The sequence below is a fragment of the Mastigoproctus giganteus genome, chromosome 3, assembly GCF_048544385.1.
Source record: "Mastigoproctus giganteus isolate SK-2022 chromosome 3, ASM4854438v1, whole genome shotgun sequence".
Lineage (NCBI taxonomy): Eukaryota > Metazoa > Arthropoda > Arachnida > Uropygi > Thelyphonidae > Mastigoproctus > Mastigoproctus giganteus.
The window spans coordinates 249566318-249581916 of record NC_143577.1 but is presented as its reverse complement, the minus strand read 5'-3'; the positions used below and the strand labels follow the sequence as shown (position 1 = coordinate 249581916).

At 34.9% G+C, this 15599-nt stretch overlaps 1 protein-coding gene across 6 annotated transcripts in view; it reads left to right on the top strand.

The window, feature by feature from the left end:
• LOC150089020 (uncharacterized) overlaps window positions 1-15599 on the top strand; it is a 291242-nt gene that overhangs the window by 177031 nt on the left and 98612 nt on the right. For all 6 annotated transcript variants that reach the window (XM_090371014.1, XM_090371013.1, XM_090371012.1 and 3 more), the window contains 2 exons: window positions 1526-1685; window positions 15336-15486. In XM_090371014.1, the coding sequence (XP_090227140.1) occupies window positions 1526-1685; window positions 15336-15486 (311 nt within the window). The remainder of the gene's footprint in view (window positions 1-1525; window positions 1686-15335; window positions 15487-15599) is intronic.

The window sequence follows — 15599 nt, the reverse complement described above, 5'->3', positions numbered from 1 at the left end:
AACAAAGGGGCGTTCTTACCAAGAAGGCTTAAGTTCTGCAAATTGTAGTGCCTGGAGAGTAGGCACCTGTGAGGTGTATAAGGCCTTGAATGGGTTGAACAAGCCAAATGCTGATGGGATTCTTTTCTTTGCTCAGATTAAGAACTTGAGGGGGCACAGTTTCAAATTGAGGAGACAGTTGTAGAATGTGTGGAAATTTGCCTTTAGCCAGCAGATAGTTGATTGGGGGAACAGACTTCCATCTTTTGTTGTGGAAGTTGATAGCCTAAATAAATTGAAGGCTGAGCTGGACAGGCATTTGGAACAAATGGAGGGGTTAAATGGGTTTTTCCCCCCTTCTGATGCTGCATAAGTTTGCTTTCTTGCATCGTTATGCCTCTCTACTAATGCTAATTCTAATTCCCACTTCTTTTGGAGATCCAGTATATCTACTAGGTGAACATTGTTTTACCACTTTCATTGCTGTTTCTGACCACAGTTTCAAACCTGGGATTGAATTAATCTGGATTGGAAAGGGCAAAAGCATTTTTGCGTTTTCTTCTCACTATGATGGAATTAATCAGTTCCCTGTGAAAGGTTGTTGACTAAAATATCCAGGTTTTCTTCTGTCAGATTGGAAGAAAAAATTCTAAATGTAGGGGTTTCCACTCCAAGTGGATTAAAATCCAAAGCCACTTATTTGTACTCAGTCCAATTTTTAATCACTTGAGCTGTTTTTTTTTTTTTTTTTAAGGAAAACCCCAAACATAATAGGTATTAGAATCTTTAGCACCTTGTGTGGGTTGAATGTTGAGAAGACAGAAGAATATAGTTGACTTTCACTGTCTGTAAATGTAAGTCATCCACAGATTCTTGTCCTTTAAATATTTTTTCCACTTAAAAATTATGACTATGTTCAAACACTGATTACCATAAACTTGTTTGTTTTGTGGTTTTAACACTAATCAAACCTCATCGAACACAATAGCATAAGATATACTATTGTGTTCTCTCTAAATCATTCATTAAAAAAAGAAATATGAAATTGTCACAAGTGACAATGCTAATTTCATTGGATACCTGTGTGGTTAATTGACAAATCAGAATATATAACTGCCTGTGAGAAGTTGCCATATTAGGTTTGTTTGGTACTATGTTATTCTCAGACAGTGTGAGCTAGAGGGAGTTGACCAAAACTTACACGTAAGAGTGGAGCTATCTTCCTGAGATTCAAATACTCCGAACTAGTTTTAGTTGGAGGAAATAGGTTTTTCCTGAGAATAATTGTTTTTCAACTCTGTGTGCATGTGAGTCATTCTGCATAATAATATGCAGATTGACACACATCCCACACTAGTGGAAGCATAATATACTGTGATATGACTTGAGATGCTGAAGCATAAAACAAATAGCAAGTAAGGAAGCAGTCACACAATCAGTCCTGATATTGCATTCTGTTGTATTTGAGTTTATATATATTTATTTTTTTATTTTTTTTAAAAATTCAGTATGTGTGACTATTTTCAGTTTTTCTTTTTCTCTTTAGTTCTCAGTATGTAATCAAGGAATTACATGAACAGAAGTTTCGCCCAATAGCTTTTCATATATTTTGGTTGGATGGAAATGTTAAAGTAAACAGTAAGGTCAAAGAGCTTTTTGGATATGTTTTTCAAGTCTACTGCTTAGAAAAGTCACTTTGTATCAAGGTAATTATTCAACTTTTTTTCTCTCTCGTTTTCATTCCCATCCATAAAAAATATACTAGTGATTTTGAAGGGGAAAAATGAACTTTTTTTTCCTCAGTCTACACAATGTATAAATTGGCCTTTGAACACACTTGACAGATATAATACATGAAAATGACTCTATGAATGCTGACTAAAGTTATCTATGCCAAAAAAAAAAAAAAAAAAAAAAAACAATTTAAAACAACTAATCAATCAAACTTTTTGAGAAGCATCCCCCAAACTGTCTCCTCGCCCAGATTTCTCTCTTGAGATGCATTTGTTTGCCAGATATTCTTTAAACGTTCTCAAAATCCACAATTAGTCATCTGACACTGTATATGTAACACATTGTTGCTTTGTATTGCATCAAAAAGATGCAATACAAACCCCACTTCTGACATTACACCAAACTGAAGGATGTCCATTAATTCAACCCTCTGCCTTCTGCCTGCATCTATCCAGCAATCCATCTTAGAATATTTCCAATAACTCTAACATGTTCAAGCTTTTTTTTATTTTTTGTTAGTTGTTGGTGCATAAACTTCTGTGGCCATGTTGCACCTCCCAAGGTTTTTGCATTTTCTGCTCTTATCCAAGCGTGAGGTGGGATTCGAACCCGCAACCTTTGGGTTGCCAGGCAGGCACTTTACTCGCCCGGCTAGCCCGGTCGGCATGTTCAAGCTTATACAGCAACCTCACATGAGAGAATAAGTCATTACAGGATAATGTTATACTGTCACTCTTAAAGATCAGTTACAAATGCTTGATCCCCTCCACTAACTTTGGAGGCTTGACAGAGTTAAAGAAGGGATGGATGGTCAGAACAGAGGATAATTCATAATTCTCTAATATTTGTAGTCTCATTAGAAGAGTGATGCATAAAACAGACATCAGAAAAGTGGGAATGCAGCATAATTTCCATTTGAGTATTTAGAAACTTGTTCATATTCAAATAGAGAAAGGGGTTCTGCACCTGCAAAAGGATAAATTAATAACTCTGTAAAGCTTCAGATCATTTGCAAACAGTTGCTTATTTTAGCAGACCGAAACACAGATGACAAATATATTAAGGTATAGTATAAACAGTCTAAAGGAGAATTGTGTGGGATTCTGTGTAATACAGAGAGGAACTCGTGATGTCTAACCCACTTCAAGCAGATTCTATAAAGAAAGACACATGCTCTTGGCCAAAAGATTAAGTTAAGAAAATGGAATGAAGAGAATCAAATAAGAGTTGTTTATTTTTAGGAGTATCAGTGACTTTGACTATATTTGGATTTGCTAAGGGATGATTATGTCTGACCAGCCAGATTGGATATTATGATTCAGTAACAAATGAACTGAATGCAAAAAGTAAATTTGATATCCACTAACTTGGCTTTCAGGAATGCTTTTGATACTGTTGCACCTAAAAGACTGCTCTACAAATTGGAGCAGTGTGGCATTAAGGGCATATTACTGCTTTTGATAAAGGGATGGTTGAATGGGAGAAGACAGCAATGGATTATTCCTATTAGTGGAGTCTTGAAGATTCAATGTTGAGCCTGTTATTGTTTTCTATATTTATTAATGATATTGATGAAGGTATATCAGGCTTAATGACTAAGTTTGCAGATGATACTAAGTTTGGCAGGATAGGCTACTGCAACAAGGTCTAAAAAAATTAGGCAAATGAGCTGAGAAATGGCAGTTTAAGTTTAACATCGACAAATGCAAGGTACTGCATATGGGTAGCACTAATTCCAGATTAATATACCAAATGTGTGGTATGCATTCTACTACATTTTCTGGTGCCCTAAGTCTAGTAGAAAATGAAAAAGGCCCGAGGAGTAATCATGTAGACAGGTTACCAGGACAGCTCATGGGGTTTTGTCAGTGATATACAGGAACTTTGCTAACAGGGATAAGGATGTGAATATATCCCTTTGTACAAGACCATGGTTAGGCTACCTCTTGTACTGTATACTGGTCTGGAGGCCTTATTTTAGGAAGGATGTAGATCTGCCTGGAATGGGTGCAGAGAAGGAAAATAAAAAAAAAAAAAATGAACAAAAGAGTGCTCTTACCAAAATAAGGCTTCAGTTCTGAAATTGCAGAGTCTAGAGACTGGGAACCTGCGAGATCAGATTGTGGTTTAAGGCCTGAATGGATTCGGTGAGTTCAGTGTTGATGGCATTTTTCCCCTTGCTGAGACTACACATCTGAGGGGGCTTAAATTCAAATCGAGAATGTATGCAGGATCGATGTGTGTAAGTTTGCCTTCAGCCAGCAGTTGTTTTATTGTTGGAACAAGCATCGATCTCTTGTTGTGGGTAATTTGAATAAAATTCAAGCAAGTACTAGACAAATCATTGGAGTGGTTGGACAGGTGATGTGGAATGGTGCTTTTTTGTTTGTTTTTTTTTTTTTTAGCTGATGGTCTGTAAGCTTGCTTGCCTGTGTCGTATGGCATTATTATTACTACTACTACTACTACTACTACTAATAATAATAATAATATATTGCTCCATCATATATATTTTTTTCTCTAGAAATGTGTGTTTATGGGCTAATTGGGATGTTTACAACTCTGCATAACTGAGGAGGGGAGGGAGCCTTACTCCTTCCATCTGCTTTCGGCTTGCTACAACACTGATTATTGAAAATATCTTTAGAAATTCCTCCAGTCATCATTAGGATTCAAATGTGGACCTGTCCAAATGAGTGACAAGTAGCAAAACCTATATCAGAAGACCAAATTTATAAGATCTGTATTTAGAATAGCAAATCAGTCCGTTTATCTTTATATAGATTTGGACGTATGAAATGGATAAATACTGTGAGATTGGAAAGATTTGTTTTTTTATTGATAAAGATTAGAAGTCTTGCCCTAGGTGTTATTTCTCTTCTATTTGAATTTTGATGTTTTTATTAATCACTGTAAAAAGTATAATGTTCAGTAGTCATTTGATTGATGCCTAGAAATATAAATTTCTAGGGTACCATTATAAAGAATTTGTGTAGTTTTTAAATTAGTAAAGGAGAAATAGTTTAAGCTGTTTTGTAATAGCAACTGTTTTACCATGTTTTTTTGAAAAAATTTTGTTTGGGATATATATTTTTAAATGTACAGGTAATTCCCACTTAATGCTTGGGATGCATCCTGGCAACTCTGCATTAAGCAAAAATTAACATTCGCTGGAGGCACTTATATTTTTTATGAAGCAATTTTTGTATACTTTTTAAAGTACACACATATATATATATACACCTTAGAAATATAATGCTAACCAGATTATGGAGGAGAAGGTTGCAATATTGTATCAGTGGAGCATCTGATGTATAAAAAATACACTGTTCAGAATTTAGTAACTATTTGAGCACACAGAATATGGTTTGCAGCTTAAAAAAGAAATACTTTTGAATATTGCTTATATATGCTCTTTGCCATACCTATTTTCTTTTATAGGTATTTGTGTATATTTAAGATGGAAAAGTACTGGTTTCTTATTTATATCAGCATATCCATGTGAAATTTCAATTGCACACAGGAGGCCTCATTTTAGGAAGGATGTAGAGTTGCTTGAGCGAGTACAGAGAAGGGCAACGAAAGGGGACTTAACAAGAAAGACTTAAGTTCTGGAAACTAGGCACCTGCGAGGTGATCTGCATGAGGTGTATATTTTTTATGAAGCAATTTTTGTATAAGGCCTTGAATGGGTTGAGCAGGCTCAGTTCTGATGGGATTCTTCCTCTTGCTCAGATTACGAACCTAAGGGGGCATAAATTCAAATTGAGGAAAGACAATTATAGAAAATCTGTTTTTAAAGATATGTTTGTGAATTATTTTAATATATACATACAGTAGTGCATGATGCTGTATGCTTCATTTTTATTATCTCAAGATCTCTTATCATTTACAGATATTTGTTAAGATGGAAAAGTATTGGTTTCTTATTTATATTAGCATATCCATATGAAATTGAAATTGCACACAGGTCTGGAGGCCTCATTTTAGAAGGATGTAGAGTTGCTTGAGCGATGTCTGGAATAAAAACCCTTCTGTCTACCACCTTGAATTAATTGAGCCAATGGTTTTCTGTCCACGGCAGCTGTGGACAGAAAATGGGATACATTTAAATAGAAAGAGTCAATATTTGCTGTTGCTATTGAGACAGTGTTAGGTGGGTTGGAAAACTGCTAGCTTGGGGGGGGGGGATTTAGATTAACAGTAGCCACAGGCAGAAGTGAAAGCGATTCTTGCACTGCTTCTGTTGGAATGGGCAGCAGCCTGGAAAGTGAGGTGCTGAGGATTAAGGACTGCTGGAAGTCATCATGGAACAAGTAAATACATGGGTTGTGTTAGGGTAACTAAGAGTAAGAATAGGTGCAAGTACACCAATGCTAGGAGTATAGTAAATAAATTTGATGAATTTGAGGTGCTAGTTAAGACATCAAAGGCGGATATTGTTGGGATATCAGAGACACAGAGATAAGGAATGCAGAATTGAAATTTAGGGGTATAGAAAGGGAAGCTAGGTCGTGCTGGTGGTTAAGAAACACAAAATCTAAGGAAGTATTCCAGTTGACATGGGTGGACAGTGCAGTGTTGAGTTAGTTTGGTGTGACATAAGCACTGGGAAAACAAAGTTGAGAGTATGAGTGTGTTATAGGCCTAATGACTGAGTACAACAAACAACTCTACAGAGAAATAGTGGGTAAATAAATTGTCTTATAATGGGGAAATTTAACTTCTCAGATATAGACTGGAACTTGTGGATTGGTCACTCACACATTAGCAAGACTATTTATTTTGTCTATTTGTTGGATGATTGTTTTCTACAGAAGCATACTTGAGAGGCAACCAGAGGGAGTAATACTCTTGATCTGATTATCGGCAGTGATTATTCATGCATTAAGAATCTGCAGATAGAGGAACCACTAGGTGGCAGTGATCACAGTGTACTGATGTGGGATTTACTCAAAGATGGGTAAAGGGAAGGGTTTTTGGTTTGTAAAGGTGACTACAGTGGTCTCAGACAGTTTTTAAATTCTGTACAGTAGGATGAACTGATGATGTCATCAACAGCAAATTCTAAGTGGAAGTATCTAAGGAATTAATCTTGGAAGCTACTAGGTTTTTCATACTGACTAAGAAAGACTGTTGTAGAATATATGTGTGGAAGTTTGCCTTTAGCCAACGGGTGGTTGATTACTGCAACAAACTTTTATCTGTCTTTGTGGAAGTTGATCTAAATAAATTCAAGGCTGAAATAGACAAACGTTTGGAGTGAATAGATGGTTGAAATTTGAGAAAGTGTTTTTTTTTTTTTTTGGCTGATGCTAAATAAGCTTGCTTTCTTGCATCATATGCTTCTGCTAATGGAGTACCAGCTGGGATAAAGTCAATAACATTGATTAACTGTTCCTATCAGCAATTCATTATACATACATCATGTATACTAATAATATTAATAGCAATACTAATAACCGTGATAGTAATATAGTGCAGGGAAGCCACAATAAAGAAAAAACCTTTAGCTTCCTTGCACTTTGTGGTAAATACTATTACTGTAATACTGAGTACAGGCTGGCCTCGATTAATGTGATTGATTCGTTCCGCGAGCGCATCCTGCAAAATGGAAACGCGTTAATCGAATATAATAATCAATAGGAAAAATTATAATTGGTCCTTGACCTTCTGGAATGTCCATAAAGAATTTTAAAAATACCTTTTAAATAACTTTTTAGCTGTATACAATGTAAAAGATAATGAAAATAATTATGGAATTAAATGTTTATTGCATAAAACAGCAGTTTCCAAACTGTGTGCCGCGGAATATTTAAAATTTTCGAGGGAAACACAGAGATACTCAACATCTGTCGGACTCTGCGCGAACTACTAGCTCGAGGTAGTTCACAGTTTCAGCCTTTTTTATTACGTTGTTTGGACATAACTACTAAACGGAACTGTTAGGTATTTCTTTTGGTCTGGGTGCGCCTTGAAAAAATTACTGAGACACTAAGGGCGCCGTGAACTGAGAAAGTTTGGGAACCTCTGACATAAAATACACAATGAAGAAATGACTGTTGCAGAAATATTTGAACAGTGTTGACTTGCTCTTTTCATCAATCAATTTCCGATAGCCGACAACAATCTTCTCTGGGCCCTGGCGAAATAAATATCGCAGAGAACCTCAAACCTTTTGTTTGAGGTTCTATGCGATGCAAAAGATATCATCTAATTCTTTTACCGTTATGTCCTTTGCAGTAACATTTTCATCTGGCTCATTTAAAAATTTGAATATTTATGCAAGTGTGCATTGACTTTATTAGCAGGAGACAAACAAGTAACACGTCTTTTTCCGATGGTTGATGGAACACACTGAGGCGGGCAGCAGGTAAACGTTTGTTTATTGACCGTACGACTCGCAGTAAGCTTAACACGGCATTAAAATCCTTTTCAACTATCGCATAAAAAAAAAAATTATCGTGTTAACTGAAAATTTGCATTGTGTAAAGTGAAAAGTGGTATAATTTTTCAAATAGCGTTAACTGAAAAATCGCATTAATCGAACTTGCATTATGCAAGGCCTGGCTGTATATATACAGGTAACCCTCACACAACACGGTAATTTGGTTCCTACAAAATCTCATATTATACGGGACTAAGAACCAGTACACAAAGTGGGGGGGATTTCCAAAAGCTAACAAAAATACACCTTTTTTTACTGTAAACTTAATTTTTATAATGGTAATAATTAAATATTTTAACTTTATTTTTGTAATAGTAGTTCTTAAAAGAAAATAGTAATAACTGAACAAACATCTTACCTTACAAACTGATGCTTATGTCAGATATTGTACATTTGTTTAATTTTCTTCCTCTTCATTGCTGCTAAGTACAATGAAAACAGAATGTTTTGTCTGTTGCAGTAGTTCATATTCTGAACTTTCTTCTTATGCAGCATCTAGATTTCATGTATCTTTTGCTCTCTTTAAAAAATCAGTAATCTGAGTTTGTTTGATAGATCTTTGTAAATTTCTTGGTATGGAGCTAAGCATTTTTGAAGCTCCCTTTTGAACTTTGTGCTCCTTTCAGTAGAAGGATCTGCATTCAAAAAAATAAGATTCTAATTGCTTGGCTAATAAGTTTGTGCCCTCCTGTATGCTTTTTAGTGTAAAATTTGGAACTTCAGAATTTTCAACTGCGCTATCATCCTCTGAATTGATTTGGTTTACCTCTGATGCCATTTCCACAAAATCTGCTTTGCCAGCCTCTTTTTCTACCAATAATTTGTGAACGTTTTCAGTAGTCATCATTAAAACCTCCTACCACCATCTACTCCTAACTATCTACTATTGCACCAATTCTGTTTGCTGCCTCTTTGACCGTATTTCCTGAATGAATTAATTCTGGCAATACATTTTTCCAAAACTCAGTTGATGGTTTGTTTTACTTTGAGCGATAAAGCTATGATTCTGATACAGTCCACAATTAAAATGTTTCAGTGCCTCCATCACTTCAACAGATTCGGAATCAATTTTTTCAAATTCCATTGTAACGATTTTCTGATGTAATGAGTTTTAAAGGTAGATATAATGCCTTGATCTAATGGCTGAAGTTGTATTAGGTGGTAGGAACATTACTTCAACATTTAGATGACTTAAACCTTTTGGATGGCTTGGCATGTTATCCAATAGTAATAAAACTGAAATCTAGATTTTTAAATAACAAAGAACTTTCCGCAAACACGATATGCACATTGAGACACACCGAGTAATGGGTTTCTGAAAATTTACGTTTTTTATAAGATTGAATACTTCATCGAAGGGGAAACACGTTAACCCTAATAACGTGAAAACCCACATAATTCCAGCTATCGGAACTATCACAAATGCAATAAGATCAAGTTTAATACCCGTTTATAATTGATTTCACTAACAGAAAAGCCCAATAAAACAAAGTGCAAATTGTTTTTATTGTTTTACGGTAGTGACCTCCGGAAATGTGCTTTAGAAAAATATCACTAAGGCATATTGCCTTAGTGATATTTTAACGAATCAGCAGCAGGGATTTTCAATGTTTCCATTCCACAAAAAGGAATGGAAACTTGAAAATTACATCCAACATAATAACTGGGTTTTCCCAGCACAAAAGCTCAAAAATACCATGTTATGTGAGGTTTCTTGCAATTCTCTAACTGTGTTAGAGTAAAACCATGTTATGTGAGGATTACAGCAATTTATCAATCGTGTTAGAGCAAAACCTTGTTGTAGTAGTGTTGTAGAAATACAGATTGCCTGTAATTAGATTATTACTGTACTATGTTAGCAGTATACTAATATAAGAATAGTTATTTTGAAAATACATTTATTAACATACTAAATAAATATATATACAGGTGTCTCAAAAATACACAGCATAACTTCAGGAATGAGTTCCTCATATGTAGACAAAAATATTTTATATCAACATAGTTCCAGAAATGCTTGGTTCCCGAGTTATTAACCGGAATTTGTTATCTCCCGCAAGTGATTTCCTTCATCACAAGGTACTGATAGAATCTGGTGGTTTTCCATTCCGACCATGTACTCAAATCAGGAGCAAGCAGATATGCAGATATTTGGCGGACGGCAGTGCTCTGGAAGCTCATCGTTTGTACCAAGAAAGGTTCCCAGAACAAAGATGTCCAGACAGGAAAATGTTTGAAGGTATCTATCGCCACCTTTGTGAACATGGGACCTTTACACCTTGTGCTGCCAACAGAGGACGACCAAGATCTACGACTCCTGAAGTAGAGGAGGAGATTTTGGATGTTGTGTATGCCACTCCTGGAATCAGCACATGCATGTTTGTTTTCCTGTCTGGACATCTTTGTTCTGGAACCTTTCGTGGTACAAACGACGAGCTTCCAGAGCACTGCCATCCGCCAAACCGTATGGCATAACCGCTCCTGATTTGAGTACATAGTCAGAATGGAAAACCACCAGATTCTGTCAGTACCTTGTGATGAAGGAAATCACCTGCAGGAGATAAGACATTCCAGTTAATAACTCGGGAACCAAGCATTTCCGGAACTATGTTGATATAAAATATTTTTATTGTCTATATATGAGGAACTCATTCCTGAAGTTATTGTGTGTGTGTGTGTGGTTTTTTTTGTACAGTGTTAATAACTGATATTATACTACATTTATTTATAAAGACACTTAAGGTTAATTGCTTTTTGAAAAATGAAGTATTTTCCATTTAGTTTTTTGAGTTTTCCATTTAGAATTGCATTTAAATCTCTTATTAATAGAGTAAACCTTTTTAATTGTTCTACACAATTCATAGCATCAAAATATTTATTAATGTTCAATACTTCATTTTCTGCATCACTTTGTTCTTATATGCTGTAAACTCCCTTATTACCTTCCACTTGATTCCTTGTTATTAAATTATCAGTTTTTATGTATTCTTTTGGCAGAGTGCTGGGGTTATAACCTCTTATTAAATCAGCAGCTGTTTCAGTCATTTTCTCTAGAACTGGTTTGTAGTTTAAGTTGCCACCAACACTAATAAATCTGGCTTTTGTAAAGCAGTTTACTATGCTTTTTTTTTTCTACACTTCATGGCAGAACATGTAACCTGTTGCATCAAACAGTGATAGTTTGCTAAATCTGTTTACTCTGTTTTAGCTAGTATGTGCAGTAAAAAAAAAAAAAAATGCCTGTATTGAGTTTTGAAGTCATGGATGATCCTCGGATTTAATGATTGATATCATGACACACATGACAGTTAGCCTTTGTTTTGAGATTTTCCCTTTTTTTTTTTTTTTTTTTTTTTTACCCTCAAAACACATTTTATGTCCCTTTGTTTTAAGGGTCTGTAGTCTAACGAAGGACCCTTATGTCACTCGGTTGTCTGTCTGTCCGTCTGTCACAGCATTATCTGTGTAACCGCTCAACTTATTGATTTGAAATTTTGTATGGGTTTGTACATCATGTGGGCCAACATAATGCTATATTGATCATTGTTGACAAAAATTTGTCCGAAAAATGAGAGAAGTGTTGGGGGGACAACAGAATGTTGTCAACAACCTATAGCTTATTATACACCATTGGAAAGAGCTCAATGAGTAGGTTTAAAATATTTTTAAAATTAAAAATGGCAGTGCCAGACAGGAAAATGTGAGTAATTTATGCCCCTCCCCCTCTTTTCATCGTTAATGGAGCTAAAAATTTAAAAATCACAATAGTTATGCGTTATTCGATGCTTATTGAGGGAAAACTATTTCGATTGAAATCAGTCATTTACTTTTTGTGTTAAAATTAAAAAAAAATTTTTATTGCACTTCTATAGCGCACTTCTTTGTACTAAGTAAATCTCCTTTTGGCGACAAAAAGGTTGCTAAATAGTTAGTTCATAATTCTATAAAGGTCATTTGTAAATTTTGTGACGAGAAATATTTTTTAATGATTTTCAAAACTGGAGTTGTCCCAGCAAGGAGGTACTCAGAGAGCCAGTGTTGAGGTGGCGGTGGTGGGGAGGCACTTGTGTGGAGTCTTGCATGGCTCTCACCTGCCAGTCACTTCTCCCCCAAGACTTTAATTGCTTCTCCCACTCTCATCATTCACAACTGGAAAGACTCAAATAGACAACGTTTTCATTAGTTCCTCAGTTTTAGGCCAAGCCGGACAACTAGAAACTTTTTTTCAGTTACCATAAAGCTCTCTATTTGAGATACTACACTAACAACCATTCATGACTATGGACCCTTCGTCCTGAGTGCCCAGCACTCAGTAGTTGACCAGTTTATTCTGTCGTATTATGTACAGATGCCAACAAATGATGTTGTTCTGTTGATGTTCTGAATTTCCTGTGCCATCCATTAGAAGCTTTGAAATCATTCATTTTTGTTTCTCTGCTGGCTGGCCTCCACCTTCTGTTGAATTAATGTTTGACACTAGAATGATCCTTGATTATAGAGCAGAACCAGTCAAACACATTGGCATTAATAGTAATTGGCTCCATTTTTTTTTTCTCATTTTAACCACTTTACTCTTTATTTCCATTTAACTCACACTGTTAAACTTTTTTTTTTATTTATTATTATTTTTTTTTTTTTTAAGTAAATTGTTAATTTGTATTTTACTTGAACTAAACTTTCTGGCAAATGCAAGACATATAATTTTTCTCTCTTTTCTAATTTGGTAACTTCCATCTTTTCTTAATGGTTAACTCTTCCTTTTGAGAGCTATTAAATAAAATGGATGCATACTGAATGGTACTGAAATTGAACAGAACCTGAAAATGCCACTGTAGAATTTAAAGATTTTGATGAGGATGCCAACTGGAACACAGTTTTAACTGCACAAACGAAGCTTTACCTGCAGTTTACATATGGAAACTGTGATTGCCACATTCTGCATTTAAATTTGGGGGAATTTTGCAATATATGATTTACAGCTTGTTTGGGTACCCAGTCATATAACATTGGTACAGTACATGTGATCTGGAACCATCAGCACCATAGCTCCATTAGCAAATGCACTTTATGATTTTTATTGTGTTGTCATGAAAGTGAGTTTTATTGGTAGCATTGTTTACAGTGTGTATTTTATGCATTTAAGATTTGTTTTCTTCAGCCTATTTTTATCTTATCCAACACAGTCAGAAGTTAACTTTAATGTAAGAACAAACACTGCATTCATTTTAACTTTTTACATATATCAAGAAAAGATATTTACTATTTGTCCCTTTGAGTTGATTTTGGTGTCCCTTACTTTTCACACAAACCTAGTTTCTGAGAGAATAGATGGTGACTTTTTGTTTTGTTTAAGTAACTAAACATAACTAAACAAATAAATAACAGTCCTTTTAGAAATTAAACTCTTTACTTCATTTTTTTTGCTCTTAGGGATTTTTGTACAAAACATGAGACAAACCATATACAAATTTATAACTTATTTTCATTAAAAAAAATAAATAAATAAAACTACCTATATGATTCTGTCCTCATGTATATCCATCTGACCTACAGTGGCGGACAAAAAAACTGCATCACCTTAAAAAAAGTAACATTTGTAGTGAAATGTGTAAGTTATTGATTACAGTCATTTTGTTTATTGCAAAGAAAAGATATTGTGTCAGATAATGCTTCTATTGAATCAAACAGTAATTGCAAGGTATTGTATCAGCCATTTCTATTATAAATACCCCTGATTTGCTGTTGTTAACCACCCTGCCAACCTTTGTGTCATCAGTAGACTTTGACATTGAGCCTGTGATATACCATTGATGATATTGAAAACAACAATGGGGCCCAGCACTGAGCCCTTCATGGACTAATGTTATCCACTGATAATATTAGTTAATGAAGAACAGAGCCCATTGAAAACCACTGTTTTCTTCCACTTAACTATTCCTTTATCCATGGCAGTAACGTTCCCTCAATGCTACATTACTCCAGTTTGTACAGCAGTTTTTTTATGTGCAACAGTATCAAAAGCCTTCCTGAAATCCATCTATATGATATCAACATATTTTTTATTTTTTTTATTTATTTATTTATTTTTTTGCATCCAGTTCCTTGGTCACTGCATCATAGACCTATCGGATTAGTTAGACAAGACCACCACTTAACAAATCCATGGTGTGACTGCATATAATTACATTTCTGTCCAGATGATCCTGCATTACTTCTTTAACCATTGACTCCATTATTTTCCCTGGAACAGATGTTAAGCTAACAGGTTATAAAGTTAAGTTAATCTGCTAAGATGTTAAGTTAACATGTTAGCTTAACAGATGTTAAGCTAACAATTATGGGAAAATGATAAAGGACAACTTTCATCTAATTAGTGTCACAGTATCTTTTAATACCTGCCACTAGAGAGCAGGTAGTGGAATATATGTCACACTTTAATCCACTGAAGTCTAGAGTAACTGGTAGGAACCTCAGAAGAAAATAAAATGACCCTGTCAAAGCTAGGTGTGGTTTTGATTGAATCTAAATTGATCTAAATGATTCCAGTGACACCATTTATTAAGGATTTTGTTTGGTTGTTTGCATATCAAAAAAACAAAACACTTTCAATAAATGATTGGTGACCCTACTCTGCTGGAACTTTTCAGAGATAAAGTAAGGCGCCTCCGTAGCCAGGTGGGAAGGAGCAGCAGTGCACACGCTTCTTGATTAGACCGGGGTTCGAGCCCGTCACCACCAAATACGGGGGATGCAGAAAGGTCAGGGAATGACCACCGCATATCCCGGAGCAATATGGCCTTAGTTGCTAATGCTCCTAAAAACCAAATAACAACAACAGAGATAAAGTACAGCTAACTTTCATGTTATTTCTTCCTTTTATATTTTCTTTTTTACTGTGTTTTAAACTTTGAATTAACCTAGGTCTCTGCATTTGCAATACCAATAATTTTACCATTGTGTGGTGGGGATTGATTTATCTATAAATGCAAATTATCTAGGTTGAAATTGAAGATTCACTGGATGATAATTTTGTTCTATGATGTAAGTTTCCCTGTGTAGTAATTTTTCCTCTTCTAATCTATTTGGTTACCTTTTCTAGATTTTTAAGTGGTTACTGGATTATATTGAATATAATTATCATATTTCATTATTAAATCTCTTATGATTTTTATAGCATGAAATGTCACTGTTGCTGCTGAAACTGATTGACTTAATAGCAGAGTTCTACCGTGTATATTGTGGTACTTTATCTGAACTTGAAGTTTCAAAATGCTTTGAAACAAATAAGTTTGCAAGAATATTTATTTCATTTTTTGATCCAGAAGGTAAGAGATAAGTACTAATAAATTACTAGTTTCGTTTAAACACATTAATATTTGTGTACACTTTATCTTTTTTGTAAATTTTAAACATCTCTAGATTAATAAGGTGTAATATC